The sequence below is a fragment of the Osmerus mordax genome, chromosome 8 (genome assembly GCF_038355195.1).
Source record: "Osmerus mordax isolate fOsmMor3 chromosome 8, fOsmMor3.pri, whole genome shotgun sequence".
In the NCBI taxonomy this organism is placed as follows: Eukaryota; Metazoa; Chordata; class Actinopteri; order Osmeriformes; family Osmeridae; genus Osmerus; species Osmerus mordax.
In genome coordinates this window covers 5,033,960-5,052,651 of record NC_090057.1, presented here as the reverse complement: position 1 = coordinate 5,052,651, position 18,692 = coordinate 5,033,960, and the positions used below count along the sequence as shown (strand labels likewise).

Sequence of the window (18,692 nt, the reverse complement as noted above, 5' to 3'; positions counted from 1 at the left end):
TGTGCATGTGCTATAAATAAGCAGTACACCCTAACAGACACACACAACGCATGGTGACACTGCACAAACACACAGCAAAACACATACACACACAGCAAAACACACACACACACAGGAATACACACACACTCCAGACCCTGCCAAATCCTCATCACCATGCCTGTCATGTTTCTTCCTCAAGGTAGCTGTGATGGCTGTGATTCGATTAGCGTCGCTCAGTTAGTGTGGTGGTGTGTTCTGGAATAATTGAAAGGGGGTGATCTCATCTTGAGGCAAGAAGGGTGATGTCAGATTCTAGAATGACCACTCCTGCTGCCACTCAGTTTGCAAGTTAGGTTGTGTGTGTGTGTGTGTGTGTGTGTGTGAGAGAGTGAGAAAGTGTGTCAGCGGGTCCCGTTGCCAGGAAATGACACAGTCTACGTTTACGTCTATGTCAGCTTCATGCACTGCTGTAAATCAATGAGAGATCAAGGTATGTTTAAAGATGTGAAGATGAGATCAACTCCAAGGTGTTCCTCTCCTCTCCTCTGCTCTCCTCTCCTGTCCTCTCTGTCTGTTATCACCCTTCCCCCTTCCTTTGAAAATCAACTCTCAACTCTCGTTTTAGCCTTTTATAAATCATACACTCTTATACAATGTGTTTGATGTCTGAACTCTCCTCTTTCTCTCTCTTTCTCTTCCTAGTGATCTCATTTCCAGGATATGTGTGATTAGTGGAGAATATTTCCTGTCAGGTGGATGGAGAGGAGAGAAGAGGGAAAAGGAGGACAGGAGAAGAAAGGGGAGCAGAGGAGAGAGGGGAGGGAAGGGAGAAGAGTAGAGGAGAAGAGAAGAGAAGAGAAGAGAAGAGAAGAGAGGAGGGAAGCAGGTGGAAAGTGATAATAGGACACACCTTAAAATGACCCTCTATTTTTTCTCTTTCTCTCTCAGTGCCTTTCACTGCCCCTTACTACCTCCTCCCTCCTCTCTCCTCCCTCCTCCCTCCCTTCATTCCTCACTCCTCCCTCCTTCGCTGTCTCTCGGGGCGATGTTGTAAGCACACTGCGCTTTCATCTCACATGCCTTCAGACAGCCTGGTGACATCATGGGGGTGATGTGAGCTGAATAGCAGATCAAAGGGCGGTAACACACACGGCATGCTTGTCTGCAAACACACACACACACACACACACACAGAGAACATCCTCAGAGCCAATAACAGAGCAAACATGCTCTGTTATTTTACCTGAGTGTATTTTTTGGTCTTGTAAATTTCTTTAAGAATTAAGTATATTTCAGTACCTGTAGTCTGTACTCAATGATAAGGATACAGGAGATGTTTAGTTTTTCTTTTGGACAATGCACACACACGTTGCATTATATGATTATTACACTTAAGGATTCCTCTTTGTCTTCTGTTTACAGTCTGAGATTTGAATAATTTAGAACTCCTCGTGCTGCCTGGCAGGATGATCTCCACCCCTCACACACACCCTCACACACACACACACACACACACACCCTCTCACACACACACACACACACACACTCACACACTCACACACCCACACACACACACACACACCCTCACACACACACAGACACACTCACACACCCTCACACACACACAGACACACACACACCGTTACCCCACACTCACTACTTCTGCACTGTAGCATTATGTCTGCCCCCCCTGCAGTACAACACAAAGAGTTAACATCCCTCCCCCTTCCCTCCCTCTCTGCTCCCATTGGCTAGGCAGGCTGGATGCTGGCAGTGCTGTGAACCAATGGCAGCGCTGGAAGGTGATGTCATATGGTAGGAGTGGTGCTGTTGCTGATGCTGCCCGGTGCCTGTATCTGAGCAGGCAGACGGAGGAAAGCTGAATCCCACCAAGACCTCAACCACCTCCACTACCTCCACCAAAACCAAGACCATCTCCGCAACCACTTCCTCCAGCATCAGCAGAGCCGCTGAGAGGGTAAGTCTGCACCTCCAACCCTGACAGTGGAACAACAACAACCCCTTTGCGGGTGACTGGTTAGAGTAGACTTCAGTGTGCTGTGATGAAGAGCTTACTGGTGAAGATGAGGAGGATGAGGATGAAGATGAGGAGGAAGATGAGGAGGAGGATGACAAGGATGAGGAGGATGAGGCGAGTGTGGAGTGTGTTGTCGGGTGAACGAGGACTCTGTGTACTCCCTGCACGTTTCAGCCATCGTAGTTAATAATGTATCTGATGCGGCCAAGCCTTGTGTCTGTCTGTGTGTGTCTGTGTGTGTCTCTGTGTGTCTGTGTGTGTGTGTCTGTGTGTGCCTGTGTGTGTGAGAGAAATGTACAAATTCCATGTTTTTAGATGAAATGTACAAATTGAACATCCGTCTCCATAACTACAAAAAAAAATATAGCTCATATCGTGTTGCTTTTTGTGTGATTTGCAGTTTCATGTTGTGCCCTTAGAATGGGTTCATCCTGTGTGTGTGTGTGTGTGTGTGTGTGCATGGAGGATAGTTGCTTGGTGTTAGGTAATAGGATAAGGACAAGGGAAAACTGTGACGGCGGGCACGGACACACACACACACACACACACAGGATGTGGCAGTTGGTTTCCTCAGAGAGCCGTCTCCTGGCTGAGATCTGAGATCTCCATGAGTGAGCAGGGAGGAGGCATCCTTTGCTGGCTTCTTATTGACAAACAAGGAGTGAACAGCTCACCCTGCAGGAGGTCTGCACCCTGGGTGGCTTTCACATGAACCAGGTGGCCTTTGTGTGTGCGTGTGTCTGTGTGTGTGTGTGTGTGTCTGTGTGTGTGTCTGTGTGTGTGTGTGTGTGTGTGTGTCTGTGTGTGTGTGTCTGTGTGTGTGTCTGTGTGTGTGTGTGTGTGTCTGTGTGTGTGTGTGTATTGGTGTATGGGTGTGTGTATGTATCTGCGAGCCCCTTGAAACAGCCCAGAAGGGAATGCATGAGGACAGGTGGGAAAACATTCTGGAGTGAGAGAATCCAGAATGAGTCCCAATCTCTCTCTCTCTTTCTCTCTCTCTCTCTTTCTCTCTCTCTCTCTCTCTCTCTCTCTCTCTCTCTCTCTCTCTCTCTCTCATTCTCTCTCTCTGTCTCTCTCTCTCTCTCTCTCTCTCCCCCTTTATTCTCTCTCTCTCAACTAATCTTTTCATTTTTCCCCCGTCAACACTTCCATCCTCCTTCTTCTCTCTCTCTCTCTCTCTCTCTCTCTCTCTCTCTCTCTCTCATTCTCTCTCTCTCTGTCTCTCTCTCTCGCTGTCTCTCTCTCAGTCTTTCCACAGTATCACTGCTGCTCATCTTACGTCACATCACTGATCACCAAACAGGGAATGATAACAATCGTGTCACAGTTTTTTTCTCTCTCTTTTTCTGACTCTCTTGTAGGATTGTATTTGGCCCTGAGGTTTTACCTTGAGTGAAAGACACAGGAGAAAGATGACGTTGGCAGGTAAACAGCAGATAGGCATGCCAGATCCCTGGGAATTGACCGTGACTAAGACAAAACAAACTGTGATGACTCTTTGGTAAATGCTGCTTTCTGTGGTTTGTGTGTGTGTGTCTGTGGTGTGCGTGTGTGTGTAACTGTGGTGTGTGGTCACCATGCAGCATACAAGGAGAAGATGAAAGAGCTCCCCCTGGTGTCTCTCTTCTGCTCCTGTCTCAATCCCCAGACAACAGACAAGCCCACATACAAGGCAGAAGGTGAGACCACACACACATTCGACACACACACATACTGTATATCTGTGAGGTCTACATCTATTCTATACGTCTTTGAGGTCCATATAAAATAACGATGTGTTCATTTAGCAGGGGGATTTGAACGTGTAACATTTTGATTTGCTGTCAAACTATAACAGATCTACACACACACATTCTCTATCTAAGCTGCATATCTATGAGATATACATCTGAACTGTGTATCTATGAGGTCTAAATCTAAACTGTGTATCCTGCCTGGTCTCTGACAGATGCTGTGGACCTGGGCTGGTGTGCCATCAAGGACGTGGAGGTGAAGGAGCTGAACAAGCGGACTTCAGGACAGGCCTTCGAGGTCATCCTCAAGCCTCCCTCGTTTGACGGCGTGCCAGAGCTCAACGCCTCCATGCCCCAGCGCAGAGACCCCTCCCTGGAGGAGATCCAAAAGAAACTGGAGGCCGCAGAGGAGAGGAGGAAGGTGAGGAGGGGTGATGAGGAGGAGGAGAATAAAATATATATTTGCACAGGCGCATGCTTTTGAATATACGTATGCAAGCATGTACACACAGACACCTTCTCTTATGCAGACACACACCAACACACATATACACACACACACACACTCACACACATACTATGCATGGTAATGACTCAGGTGTTGGGCACCACGAAGGTGATAACGCTCTCTGTCGCCCCCTAGTGCCAAGAGGCGGAGCTGCTGAAGCACTTGGCAGAGAAGAGAGAGCATGAGCGGGAAGTCATCCAGAAGGCCTTCGAGGAAAACAACAATTTCATCAAGAACGCCAAGGAGAAGCTGGAGCAGAAGATGGAGGCCAACAAGGAGAACAGGGAAGCCCTTCTGGCGGCCATGCTGGAACGACTGCAGGAGAAAGTAGGTTTTCTTTCTTCCTTTTTCTTTTTTCTTTTCATTACTTTCAGGTTTATATAGGTATCTGTTTTTTATGCCTTTTACAACAATTCTATTTTCTATTGTGCTGTGTGCTTTAAATACAAAATTATAAATTATAAAAATAATTATCCCCTCCAAAGAAGACATCTAAATTATCACAAAATATGTACTCTATATTCAACTATCCATCTATAATCTCTCTCAAGTGAGGTGCTTATATGCATGAAACTTTTGTTGGCTTTCTATAGTTTGTGTCTCTGGGGTTTATGTCATTAATGCTAATATATGCGTGAATTACATTGCTGTCTATGTTTGTTTTCAGGACAAACACGCAGAGGAAGTGAGGAAGAACAAGGAGCTGAAGGAGGAGGCGTGTCGGTAGAGGAGGAGAGACGGAAGGAGAGAGCAGAGGAGCGCTGGACTGTTCACTGGGAGTCGAGAAAAATCAAAGTTCGAGATTGTGAGAGGAAAAAAAAAGAGAAAAACGAAACCAGAAAAAAAAAGCTACAAATGAGGAGTGTGAGGTGATTCTGCTCTTATCAACTCCTGTTGGGAAACTAATCTTTTAAGTATTTCATGGGGTTCAGCAGGAAACATTATTAAAAAAGCATTGATGAAAAAAAGATAGTTGGTTTGTTTAGTACCCGAGCAGGGGCCAGTACTTCAGAGTGTGGAGAGATGCTGGAACAGGTATAGATGTGCAGAAAGCTATAACACTATGGACTCAGTATAACACCTCACTAGGTCTACGACTACCGTCCAATACCATAAGAGTGTACATCACAGTGCTTATTCCTCTGATGTATAACCACTAGCACACACACACATACATTCACACACAAAGACATAGACACAAACACACCATTGCACAGTACACATAAATTCTACTTGTGTTACATACAAGTCAGGCTTCTCCAGATACAACTAGCTTATGCACAATCACTCATGCTCTGCATTTTTTTAAGGGTTTATCAGGAATTTCAATAAATTATTCATGGGAATGAATAAATAAAAATAAAGTTGTCCTTTCAGCCGGAGTACAAGAAAGAATTGCTTGAAATCAATACACTCATTCTGTCATCAATTTTGTCACAGCCTACTTTATTAACATTAGATAATCATAAAAGATTACAAATACATTTTGATTCACTTTTAACTTACAGCACAAGAATGCCCTCTGATTTAGACAGACATCACTTTTTTAAGCACACAAATCAGAAGCACATAGTAATAGTAAATACATGCATGAACAGTAGGTAAAAAAAAAAGCTTTAGGGGAAATAAGCTTAAGAATTAGATTCAGGGTCAACGCCTGAAGGAGAGGATAAAAGGAAGGTGATTTTAAGGGGACGTACAGGTGGGCTTTGTTCACGGATGCATTGACCGGCGCGCTGGGCTGTGGGTGTCCTCTGTCTATGTACCCTTGTCTCACGCTTGTTTTTAATTTCTTAAAAAGAGACTGAAAAAAACGGAAGAAAGTTGTATGGGTGGGGGGAAGGAGGGAAGGAGGGGAGGGGGGTGAGGTTGCCTGAGTCAAACTGACTAAAAATGGGAAGCCAGATTAAACTTTCGGTCTGTATTTGGGGGTATACTGTTGAATTTATACTTGCTGTCTGTGTGGCTGAATTGTTTTTGCTTTGGCATGGTCAGTAAACTCTTTTGTCAAAATATCTTGTTTCCTCTGACGTTTCTTTATGTCCTACAAGATAATGGTGGTGAATCAAATACACCAATATCACTTTAATACTCTACTCATACATATATTGGACATTCCCTATCTATGTTTGATGTTTGATCCGTGATTTTTCAGAAAGAGGGAGGGAGGAAGGAGGCAGGCAGGTAGGTAGGTAGGAAAGAAAGCATCTAAAGAGGGTTCAAACCTGGCCATAGTCTTCTAGATTTCCTCTCCCTGGACAGTGAATGCTAGTAGTAATCCTGCTGGATAACACTGGGAACTACACAAGTACAGCCCACGGTTACAATCTCACTCTCCAACCTGAACACGTGGTCCTCCCTGGTTGTCCGTCCCTTTTTTCCCCTCCTCCGGCCCGGGGACGGTATCCTGCGCAGTACTAGGGTCTGGTAGGAGATGGGCTTGGATTCGAACCCCAGGTCCTCCCCTCTGTTGGGGAATTTACAGTAGGAGCTGAGGCACTCTGCCTGGGACAACCGCTGGGGAATGCGGTCCTCGTCATACATGTGTCTGGGGAATGGGATGGAGAGATGGAGGGACATTAAGCAGTGGCTTTAAATGCGAAACAACCTCCAGAAGACGGGGAATCCTGCTGCCTTAATCTGCAGTGAAATGCTCTCTACACCCACTGAGGTAAATCTGGGCTCACCTGTATTTCCAGGGAGAGAGGGCCTTGCTGTTTAAATGTGAGACAACGTCAGGGGAGGTTTTCATCAGACTGGAATCCAGGTTTAATTTCACACCCTTCACTGGCTTGTATCTCTTCTTCTGTGGCTCTGTCTTTTCAGCGAGCCCTGGCATCACCAGCCCCAGAGCCAGCAAAACTCTACACGTCTGCCAGGACAAGAAAGGTGTGTTAGAAGTGCTCCTTACCAAATATAAATCCAAAACCTAATTTAACAACCTTTCTTTAGTTTTTTTTTTACCAAACATGTTGTTACAATCACTACTTTAATAACTCGCGGTACAGTGCAGAAAGGTTAAATGAGAAGGAGGTAAAACTCACCATGAACAGAGGCATTTCTTTTGAGTGTTAGACTGTAGACATCTGTGACTGTGTTCTTTTTGGAAGGTGTTTATATATAGGCAGACTGAATCTGTGTGTTGACTAGGGTTATAGCATTTCCTGCTTTGTCTGTCTGATCTTGAAGAAGATAAGACCTTTTAATTATTGAGTTTCTGGGAAGTGCCTAGTACAAGCAGATTCTAAATTTGTTCGCTTTAAACCAACATCAGCCCTGAACTCACATATTAACTAGGTGGTGTTACGTTTTTTTTTTTTTAAGTAAAATGTGAGCATCTTCAGTTTTTTCCCACTGTTATTTAATTACATTTGACCTCATTTTGACTAGTCAAATGGGGCATAAGGTGTGAAGGCTACAAGTCACTGCTCTCAGATGTAGGAACAGTCGACCTGAGTATTACCTCAGGGGTGGTGTGAACAGGGAGTTTCTATGAGCTGGTTGATGTGGTTAAAACTGAAGAAAGGGTTGACAAATGGTGGCTGATTTGAAAGCAGCAGATATTCTGCTGAGTCTGCGGACCAAATGATGCGTGACATAAGAGCACAGTGTCCGTTAAACATTTTACATTTACAGTTTCTATTCATTTAGGAGGTGATTTGATCAAACCCGACATACAGTAGGTTATCATCACAGACCTGGGATCAGAAGTGCATTGTTCTAACGTTCGCAACGCCCGGTCAGAACTGTCGATATTTTACCAGACAACCATTCCTTGACTTCCCACCGAAATACTGTTGGAACTGCGCTTCTGATTAATTATTTTACAATAAGCAATGCATCACAGGTGTCTTTGTATTCTCTCTGTATTACATCCGTTCCATGAAGGTTGACAGATCTTTATCTAGGTCAATAGGTGTAAGCAACCAAACCAACTGTCTGTGACTATGACTACCATTTGCAGCAGTTGACTGTACAATGTAGACAAATGCTGACAACAGAGAGACAACAGTGCACCCAGAGTAACAGAACACTGACTCACTGGCCGGCACAACTGTCAGCCCACACTCCCCAGTTATAATATAGGCCAGAGGAACTCGGATCAAATTCTGGTAACAGCACCGTCATCATGACTCACCAATATCTGATTAAAACTGAAACAATACGATCATGACAGGATCTCAATGGGTGGGTGGGTGGTTAGAGTCAGAGTCCAAACTAGGCCTTCCTGGTTTAAAACAAACAAACAAAGGAAGTAGAGTGGGAAGTAGTGGGGAGATGGAGCGAAGTGACTGTGTAGTCACAAAACAAATTGGGAAATTATGGAGAACCAACATGATCATCCAATGTAAACAATTTATGGGTGTTTAATTTTGCGTTTATCAGTAAGTCTGTGCAGAGAAGATATTGTATCATAACAGTATAGAGCTATGATCATGGTGGTCGTTTACAGTTTTTCTCAATTGTTTACACACAAATACTGGTACTTGAGACACAATGACCACAACATGTAACTCATGCACCAACCCCATGAACCAATTCTGCTAAACTACAAGCACAATTCCTGCTTTACACTCAAATTGCAGTTCTAAAACACACTTTTTTCAAAACACTAAACACAATTCTCTGCATTTGGCACAATTTTCATGAAGAAAATCTTTTGTTTTCACAAGGAACACACTGCCATTCAAATACGCACACCGACTCATCGCATGGACAAACACCTGTCACACAGTTTTACAATTAGCAATCAGAGCTTTAGCATAAAAGGGCAACAGGTGACCTCTTCTGTTTTTGAGCAATGGATGCCAACATTGGAAACAGAGGCAGAGGCAGAGGAGTGAGAGTAAGAGGAGAAGGACAGGGAGGACGAGGATGAGGAAGGCCAAGGACCGTAACCTCTGATGAGATCCGAGCCGCTTTGGTTGACCATGTGGTCAACCATGGTCTAACAATGAGGGAGGCTGGGCAAAGAGTACAGCCAAATTTGAGCAGGTACACTGTAGCATCCATCATCCGGACTTTCCGAAATGAGAATAGGTAAGAAATCTACTCTCACTACAAAATTGTAGTAGGCCTACTGCATATCAATACAGTACTCAATGAGTACAGTAGTACAGTATTGACTGTGGACTGTTCTGTAGGACTGTAAAAATAAAGTATGTTTCAAGTATTTGGAAAATGTATTCCTACTTTGTATTCCTACACAGTATTTACAGTATTTTACTATTTGTTTGGCAGAACTGAAAGATTACCAACACAAGGTGGTCGGGAACGTCCTCTGTCTCCTGAACAGGAAACTGAAATCATGAACATGGTCCTAAAAAATAACACCATAACATTACGGCAAATACAAAGAAAAATAATAATAATGTAATTGTATACACTATACAGTAAATTATTCTGTTGTTTTGTATGTAGACCACTGTATGTGCAACTTTGTGTTGGTTGGGATGTACACTGTGTACATAATTTTTCTGGGAAAAATACGTAAAATATATTTGTTACCGTGTATTTCTGTCTTCTGAGTATAAAAATAATATTCTCAAATATTTTACAACCCACTTACGTATGTACTGTCTGTGGTACAGTAAGTGTAACACTGAACAAAAAATGGCCAAACTCACTATGATGAATGAAGAAGAAGTGTTTTCCATTCATCATAGTGTTTTACATTGAGCACATCAGTGTTCAAATGGTTCTTATAAATGTCTATTCATATGATGGTTTGTGTTTGTCATTTGAAAACAAAATACAATTTTGAGATTAAATAACATTGTTTTGAATGTAAAGTTTAATTTTGCAGGAGAAGTGAGGGGTTTTGCCCATTGTGTGTGTGTTTTTTTGATTTGTGTGTAGAGTTCTGAGAGTATGAGGTATGCATTCAGAAAATGTGTGTAACCAATCGAGAAAAACTGTAACAACCAACGTTTGTTTTGATGCTTATCAATCTGCGCTGAGATTGTATGAGAATCTGTGTTGAAACAGATAATGCACTTTCACATCTAGATAGGAAGTGACCCCAGATGAAGAGATACGCCCAGTTTGACGGACAACCTGAGGACGTAACACAAAAGTGGTTGTAGACATGAAGATATTCTACTAGAGGCCGTGGGCCGTGGCCTTCAGCCCAGTACAGGTCACTCATTCGTGGGCAAGGTGAGCAGACTTTGTGGCGGCTGTGTTTGGGGGGAGGGTACTAGGTAGCTAGGTTAGGCTGCAGTAGAGTCTTGGTAGCTAGGCTAGGCTGCAGTAGAGTCTTGGTAGCTAGGCTAGGCTGCAGTAGAGTCTTGGTAGCTAGGCTAGGCTGCAGTAGAGTCTTGGTAGCTAGGCTAGGCTGCAGTAGAGTCTTGGTAGCTAGGCTGGGCTGCAGTAGAGTCTTGGTAGCTAGGCTAGGCTGTAGTAGAGTATTGGTAGCTAGGCTAGGCTGCAGTAGAGTCTTGGTAGCTAGGCTAGGCTGTAGTAGAGTCTTGGTAGCAAGGCTAGGCTGCAGTAGAGTCTTGGTAGCTAGGCTAGGCTGCAGTAGTCTTGGTAGCTAGGCTAGGCTGTAGTAGAGTCTTGGTAGCTGGGTAGATAGGGTTGAATACAGTAGAGTTTGGGTAGCTAGGCTGGGCTACAGTAGAGTCTGCTGTGTTCCTAGGCTGTGGGATGACTGCTAGATTAGTTTGCCCTCTGCTTCTGATTTTTTAGATAAGGGGCCGATACAGGATGTTCCTATGAACACCCCACAACGGTACTAGAGATCCGGAACATGCTTTGTCATTTCAGGAGCCTGACGTTTTCAGAAACCACGCGGGGAAACTTCTACCAGGCTCCCTGTGTAGGAGTGAGTTTCTGTTCTTCACACCAGCTCGAGACTCCTGCTTGTGAAAATGTTCTTCACATCCAGACACTTTACTGTTCAACATATAAGAGTTTATTTTTTGTTTAGCTGCACGATTAGTCGCCTGTTTACAATGACAGCTTTCTTTTTCTTTTACAAAACGTAATATTTACACATGACAATGTCTTCTTTACCATAAAAAATGCTTCATAACATTAAAAACTAATAAAACATTGGTATATATTGCAACGCTTTGATTCAGGTTGTACGAGTCATACCCCAATCATCTCGACTTCAACAGCAACACAAACAGACACAATTTCAACTGACAAATAAAAACAATAAATCCAAGTGAAAATTCATCAGTCCTCCCTTCAAAGTCTTCTTCACCCTTCTCACCGTCTCAAACCAGGAGACACCTCAGCCTTCTTGTCGATCTCCCAGGAGCCCGCTCGACATTCGAGGAGGATGGCGTTCTCAGATGAGGAAGATTATGTCGTTGGCCACCATGACCTGGTTGTCGTCCTGCATGCGTGCGAGCGCGGCGCGGACCTCGTCCGTGGTGAAGGGGTTCTGACGATCCTTGTTCATGCTGGACATCAGGCTCTGCATGCCCACAGACTGAGCATGTGCAGTACGGAACACCTCAAGAAGGGAGGACTTGAACTCCTTCAGCCTGGACGAGGGAGAGGGAGAAAGGAGGGGGAGGGAGGGAGGGACAACTACAGATTAAAATCAAACCTTGATTTTGTTGCATTGTAGCATTTCGACTGTGGATGAACGGTAAAACTAGTCAATAGAATTGAAATACTGTCAGAACTATGCAGTTCCGATCCTTAGGTACTTTACATGCACTATTTGAATTCCTTTCTAAACAATGAATAAATAAATAAATAACCCCACGCACCTCTCAACAGAGACAGCTGTCTGTCCTTCCTGGCTGGGCGGCACCACGTCCTCCATAGGCCCCGCCTCTTCCTGTGTCTCGCTGGGTTTGGGGGTGCCGGCCTGAACTGGTGGACAGGTAAACAGAGGGAGTCAAACCCAATCCGATTACAGCAGAGCGGATCAGAGTACAGTGGAGGATGAGGGAGTCTCTTACTCTCAGGGATGTTCTTCTCTCCTGAGAAGTCATACGGGTCGTAGGGTTCACTGCTCTGAGACGCACGCCGACTCCTGCTGGCCACAACGCAGAAAGGTTAGAATGAAAACATACGCCCCTGGTATGGGAGTCAGGTGGCTGAGCGGTTAGGGAATATGGCTAGGAATCAGAAGGTTGCCAGTTCGATTCCCGGCTGTGCCAAATGATGTGTGTCCTTGGGCAAGGCACTTCACCCTACTTGCCTCGGGGGAATGTCCCTGTACTTACTGTAAGTCGCTCTGGATAAGAGCGTCTGCTAAATGACTAAATGTAGATGGTAAATGTAGATGGTAGATCTGATGGAAAGTTTACGAAGAGAGAGAGCCTGACCTCTTCTTCTGCGAGCGCGGCGTGGGTTGAGAGGCAGACTCCTCCTCTTCCTCCTCTGACCCAGAATCTCCTTCCTGTCTGGAGCGCTTCTTTTCCTTCTCCAGAACCTACGGACCAAAAAAAATGTAATAATGAACGGATTGGTTCAAACGTACAAACACATTGCTGACTCGAACAAGAGCCGTATAACCATTCGGGTGACTATTCCAAACTACTCTACAGTATCAGAAGGTGAAACCTCAGGAGCTATCCACAGCTACTAAATGTACAGCACTGTGAGCGTTAGCAGCTATCCACAGCTACTAAATGTACAGCACTGTGAGCGTTAGCAGCTATCCACAGCTACTGAATGTACAGCACTGTGAGCGTTAGCATGAGGAGGCACCACACCTTTTTGAAGTAGGCGAACTGGACGAGCTCCACGGCCACCTCCGAGTCCACCAGCTCCACGGTCTTGCTCATGCGGGCCTTGGCGTGTGCGGTCGACAGACGGATCAGGGTCTCCAGGGTACGGGCGGTCACAGGGGAGGTCTGGGGGGACGGGGACACAGGGCAGGTCAGTACAGCCCCCTGGAGGTGTGTGCTGGTGGGTATGTTCTAGTGCAGGGTTCTCCAATCCTGGTCCTTGAGGGCCGCTGTCCTGCATGTTTTAGGTGTTTCCCTGCTCCAGCACACCAGATTCAAATTAATGGGTTGTTATCAAGCTCTGTGGAAGCCGGGTAATGACCATTCATTTGAATCTGGTGTGCTGGAGCAGGGAAACATCTAAAACATGCAGGACAGCGGCCCTCAAGGACCAGGATTGGAGAACCCTGTTCTAGCATGTATGTTCAAGTGTGTATGTTCTAGTGTGTATGTTCAAGTGTGTATGTTCTAGTGTGTATGTTGTAGTGTGTATGTTCTAGTGTGTATGTTCTAGTGTGTATGTTCTAGTGTGTGTGCCAGTATGTTTGTGCCAGTAAATGTGTGTGTGTGTTTGTGTGTGCAATCTGTACCCACCATGGCGATGTCACAGCTCCATGGAGAGGTGTGTGTATATATGTATGTGTGTACTAGTGTGTGAGCGTTTGTACTAGTGTGTATGTGCTAGCGTGTGTGAGTGGTACCAACCCTGGCGATGTCTAGGCCCATCTGTTCCTGACTCCTCAGCCTGGTGTATTCCTCTGCGATGTGATTGGCTGCGTCCTGAGTCAGCACGGGAGTCAACACCTTGGCGATGTGGATGTACTTCCTCATAAACTCCTTACTGACCACCTTGTCCCTGGAGCACACACACAAACACAACTCCCCTTTAGATACAAACCTATGCTTGCCATGTGGTTAACATAACCATACAGATTATTACTACATTGTGTGGATGTATGTATATACATCCACACAATTATGCACGTGATGTGTGAGTGCCTGCGTCTGAGTGTGTACCTGTTTGTATGTGCATGTACCTGTGTGTGTGTGTGTACGTGTATGTGTGTGTGTGTACCTGTATGTGTGTGTGTACCTGTATGTGTGTGTGTACCTGTGTGTGTACCTGTGTCTCCGGCTCCCGTGCAGCAGGTTGTTGTGTTTCTCGTACACCTGCATCTCCTCCTGCTCCGCCTGCACAGCATCAGGGTCATCAGTAGCCAGGATGTCTACTGCCCCGCCCATGGCCATGGCTGGGGCACACACACACACACACACGCACAGTCAATTACAAGGACACGACATCTCTTGACATGTGTTTAACAACAAGGTGGACTCTACCGCACAACAAAGAATCAAACATCAAAGCTGGCAACGCATTTGATCCTAGGGGTTCTCCTGCCCCCTGGTGGTGAGTGTGAGTGAGTGTGTGTGAGTGTGTGTGTGTGTGAGTGAGTGTGTGTGTGTGAGTGTGTGTGTGTGTGAGTGTGTGTGTGAGTGTGTGTGAGTGAGTGTGAGTGAGTGAGTGTGTGTGTGTGAGTGTGTGTGTGAGTGTGTGTGTGTGAGTGTGTGTGTGTGTGAGTGTGTGTGAGTGTGAGTGAGTGTGTGTGTGAGTGTGTGTGTGAGTGTGTGTGAGTGTGTGTGTGAGTGTGAGTGAGTGTGTGTGAGTGTGTGTGTGAGTGTGTGTGTGTGTGTGTGTGAGTGTGTGTGTGTGTGTGTGTGTGTGTGTGAGTGTGTGTGTGAGTGTGTGTGAGTGTGTGAGTGTGTGTGTGTGTGTGTGTGTGAGTGTGTGTGTGCGTGAGTGTGTGTGAGTGTGTGTGAGTGAGTGTGTGTGTGAGTGTGTGTGAGTGTGTGTGTGTGTGTGAGTGTGTGTGAGTGTGTGTGAGTGTGTACCGGCACCCTCCTGCTCCCGTGGGTCTCTGTAGCGGTGCATACGCAGCACGTGGTCAGAGATCTGCCGGTCCTGCTCCGGGTCCATCTGGTCCAGCACGATGAAGAGCAGGTCGAAGCGAGACAGCAGAGAGTCCTGCAGACCGATGTTCTCCATGGGAGTCTTGTACTGGTCATACTGCAGGGCAGGGAGGATGGGGTTCAGATACATAGAACATACACACACATATGTATATATACTTACAGTATTAGTTACACAGTTAAGAAGTTGTGGATTCATTGAAAGGTAGTAGTTATTGTGTCAGATGCATTGAGTGTTTGAAACCCAATTCTGCCGTCTGATGTAGACTGGAATACGCAGGTGTGTGTGTGTGTGCCACGTGTTTGCATGCATGCGTGCGTCTCTCACCCGGCCGTAGACGGGGTTGGCGGCAGCCAGCACGCTGCAGCGGGCGTTCAGCCTGGCGTGGATGCCCGCCTTGGCGATGGTGACGCGGCCCTGCTCCATCACCTCGTGGATGGCCGTGCGGTCCATGTCCGACATCTTGTCGAACTCGTCGATACAGACCACGCCCCTGTCCGCCAGCACCATCGCCCCCGCTTCCAAGCGACGCTCGCCTGAGGGGGGGAAACGATCCGGTCATTCCATTCACTTTATTCATCCCATCAACAACTCAAGTGTTCAGATAACTCCGTGGGCATAGTTAGATAATAGGTATAAACAGAAGTAACACAAATACTGTTTTATATCAATACTGTCAGGACCTTCCCAGTGTCTGTGTTTTATATATGTATAAGTCTTTCAGAAGTGTGTGTGTGTGTGTCTCCTACCGGTCTCCTGGTCGGTGGTGACGGCGGCGGTAAGGCCGACCCCGGAGGAGCCCCTGCCGGTGGTGGCGATGGCCCTGGGGGCCGTCTGCAGCACGTAGCGCAGCAGCTGGGACTTAGCCACCGACGGATCACCTGGGGAGGGTCGGGGGTCAGGGGTCAGTACTCTCATCTACCTGCAGTTCAGGGTGTGCAACTCATACTTGAGCAAACAGCTTAGATTCTTCCCCAGAATGCCCTCTGTTCCTCTGTACCTATGAGCAGGATGTTGATGTCTCCACGGATGCGGGAGCCGTTCTCCAGAACCTTCTCCACCCCTCCCAGCAGCATGCACAGAATGGCCTTCTTGATGTACTCGTGACCATGGATACTGGGGGCCAGGGACCGAGCCAGTTGGTCAAACACGTCCTGGACACACACACACACAGTCTGTTTAGCTACACACACAGTGTATATGGCTACACACTGTCTATATAGCAACACAGCACAGTCGACAAGGCTGGTGGCACCATGTGTTATTACTATCACTGTTACTAGATCATGTGATCTCACCTTGGACCGTGATTTGCTGAAGTTCTTGATCTTGGACACGTCGTCAGCAGAGAAGAAGGGAGACACTTCCTTACACATCTGCTTCACCTGACAGGCTATCATTATGGTCCTGGAGGGGGAGGGGGAAAGAGAGATAGAGGGAGACAGGAAGTGAGAGGGAGAGAGGCGGACAGGGGATAGTGAGAGAACGACAGAGGGAGAGAAAGAAAGAGAGAGGGGGAAAAAGAGAAAGACAAAGAGAGAGGGAGAGAAAGTAAGAGACCGTCAAAACACATCAGACACCTAACCGAAGAGCGACACTGTCACAACCAACAACAACACAACACCAAGCTTCAGCTGCGTCGCAGTGAGAGAGAGGGGGTCCTAAGGGGGCCTACCTGAAGGTGCCAGAAGTGTACCCCCCCTTCTTGCTGGGCAGGCAGCGGTAGGTGCCCACCACCTGCACCCGGTCCCCGGGCTTGGCCACATCCACCAGGTCGTTGTCCAGGATGATGTCCAGCGAGCGAGGCAGCTGGCCCGCAGGGGCCTTCTCTGGCATCTCCTGCACGGTCACCGTCTGGTGGTCCTTGTAGATGGACAGGCCGAACTCTGTCTCCAGGGGGTTGTTCTCCTCATCCTGGAGGAGGGGAAGGAGGAGGGGAGCGGGGAGACGGGGGGGTTAGTAGGCTCTTCCCAACGGAGAGAGTGAGAGACACGGAAGGGATGGGGCTGGGTCGAGAGAGTGCAGAGAAAGAGGGAAAGGAAGATGGAGAAAAGAGGAGAGAGGGTGGGAGACAGGAAGAGAGAAAGAGAGAGCTGGAGAAAAAGAGAGAAAGGAAGAGTCTGTATTTCCGCAGACAGCTCCTCACCTGACCCCTGACCCCTATCCTCAAACCTCCGTCACTTAAAACCCTTTTTTCGCATTTTATTCATTCAGCAGAAGCTGTTATTCAGTGCATAGAGAGAGGACAGCGGGAGATCAAGGATCAGAGGTGTTAGAAAGAAAAGAGGGAGGATTCTACCTTGGTGGGGTAGATGGCACTGGAGGGGAAGGCGTCCAGGGAGGTCAAATCAGAGTATTTGCGCTCTATGGTCTTCTTCGTTGCTGGACAGTAGTGGACGCTACGAACCACCTTGGGACGCACCAGAGAGCCTGGAGAGAGAGACAGGAGAGCTTTACTGGCAGTCTGGCTCAACTCTGCTAGCAGAGCATTTCAGAAACGCATTAAACTGGGATTATTGACGTTGAGCCTTCATTTAAGAAGTACAATACAGACAGCTGTGTTTTAATTAGTGTACATGTTGTAAGTTATAGGTATTAGGGTGAAGGATCTAGGCTGTGGAAAGTGAAGGTGCAGTGGGCATTAGACACTCACACTTGGTGATGATGCCTTCCACACACACCAAGCTGCCCAACAGGCGAGCAGTGAGGGTGCGGGGAGTGACATGTTTGTTGCCAAAGCTGCCCTCCAGACCCACAAAGAACTCCTCGTACTGCTTGGCATAGGTGGCATCCACTGAGGCCACCAAATCCTTCAGCGCACGCTGGAACGCTATCAGCTCCTCGAACGCATTGTTCATTAACCTGTAGTGTGGTTCGGAACACAGGTGTTTAGTATTTCATGGAAGAGACTTATGTTATGTTTTCCGTATTGACCTCGGCTGTTGGGTTCTTTGAAATGTTGTTCTGCAACTTCCAAATTTCTACAGCTAATTCGCTTTCTTCAACAGCTATGAATAATTACAACTTTATAATTACTAGTAAAAGTTGGGCGGTATAAAATGCAGCGAATTGAATATGAGGAGGTGATGCAACAAACCTGGCTGCCCTGGCTTCGTTCCGGCGTCTCAGGTCGTTGATGTTGACAATGAGGCGGCAGTTGTTCTCGCTGATCATGTCGCGGACCTTGCTCTGGTACACGCCTTGGTCTTGCTGCAGAAGAAGAGATGGGAGAATATCATGCATTTGTATGCTATGCATACAATTATATTGTACAGAAAGACGCTTCTGCCAGAATATAGCTAGCTAACGTGTTACTTGGCTGCAACCGGTAACGTCAGCAAGCAAAAATACCATACTAAACCGTTTTCTAAAATTATTTACTTCGAAACCGTAAGAAATAGAGCGGGGACTAACATACTTCCAGATTGCAGTTTACTCTAAATCGTGATTATTGAAGCATGCCCAACGCTAATCAGACTTTTGCAGACCATGAATATTGTGTCCCACTGAAGCATGGCGTCTTCTCTCGGATCCACACAGGCAGCAAAGTATATTTATTTTCAACTTACATCGTCGTCCAGGAAGTCCAGATAATCTCTCTGAGCCTCTCTCATCTCCTGATCATCAACCACGTCGGTCGCCATTGTGTAATAACTTTGTATTCTGATTCAGTTTTTTGACGAAAAAGTTTCCAGTAATTTGTGTTGTTCGCCGTTGCTCTGAGAATCCAACTACCAACTTTTCGCGCCACGCAGTGCAGCGG

At 46.5% G+C, this 18,692-nt stretch overlaps 3 protein-coding genes across 3 annotated transcripts; 1 reads left to right on the top strand and 2 right to left on the bottom strand.

Annotated features, from left to right (window-relative positions):
• Window positions 1-1,835: 1,835 nt before the first annotated feature.
• stmn4 (stathmin-like 4) lies at window positions 1,836-6,079 on the top strand. The gene is made up of 6 exons (XM_067241375.1): window positions 1,836-1,960; window positions 3,382-3,445; window positions 3,604-3,699; window positions 3,969-4,174; window positions 4,397-4,588; window positions 4,929-6,079. The coding sequence occupies exons 2-6, from the start codon at window positions 3,433-3,435 to the stop codon at window positions 4,986-4,988; spliced, it is 567 nt and encodes a 188-aa protein (XP_067097476.1). The 5' UTR covers window positions 1,836-1,960; window positions 3,382-3,432; the 3' UTR covers window positions 4,989-6,079.
• A 450-nt stretch (window positions 6,080-6,529) lies between these two features.
• Window positions 6,530-7,320, bottom strand: il17a/f3 (interleukin 17a/f3). The gene is made up of 3 exons (XM_067241675.1): window positions 7,306-7,320; window positions 6,949-7,133; window positions 6,530-6,809 (listed from the first exon to the last, which is right to left on the bottom strand). Exons 1-3 carry the CDS (start codon window positions 7,318-7,320, stop codon window positions 6,530-6,532), a joined length of 480 nt encoding a protein of 159 aa, XP_067097776.1.
• A 3,842-nt stretch (window positions 7,321-11,162) lies between these two features.
• mcm3 (minichromosome maintenance complex component 3) lies at window positions 11,163-18,642 on the bottom strand. Its single transcript, XM_067241579.1, has 17 exons — window positions 18,499-18,642; window positions 18,027-18,139; window positions 17,583-17,791; window positions 17,229-17,359; window positions 16,605-16,843; window positions 16,228-16,336; window positions 15,930-16,083; window positions 15,679-15,810; window positions 15,257-15,465; window positions 14,851-15,025; window positions 14,084-14,210; window positions 13,666-13,816; window positions 12,946-13,086; window positions 12,556-12,662; window positions 12,187-12,260; window positions 11,992-12,097; window positions 11,163-11,760 (listed from the first exon to the last, which is right to left on the bottom strand). Exons 1-17 carry the CDS (start codon window positions 18,571-18,573, stop codon window positions 11,562-11,564), a joined length of 2,451 nt encoding a protein of 816 aa, XP_067097680.1. The 5' UTR covers window positions 18,574-18,642; the 3' UTR covers window positions 11,163-11,561.
• Between the last annotated feature and the right edge of the window lie 50 nt (window positions 18,643-18,692).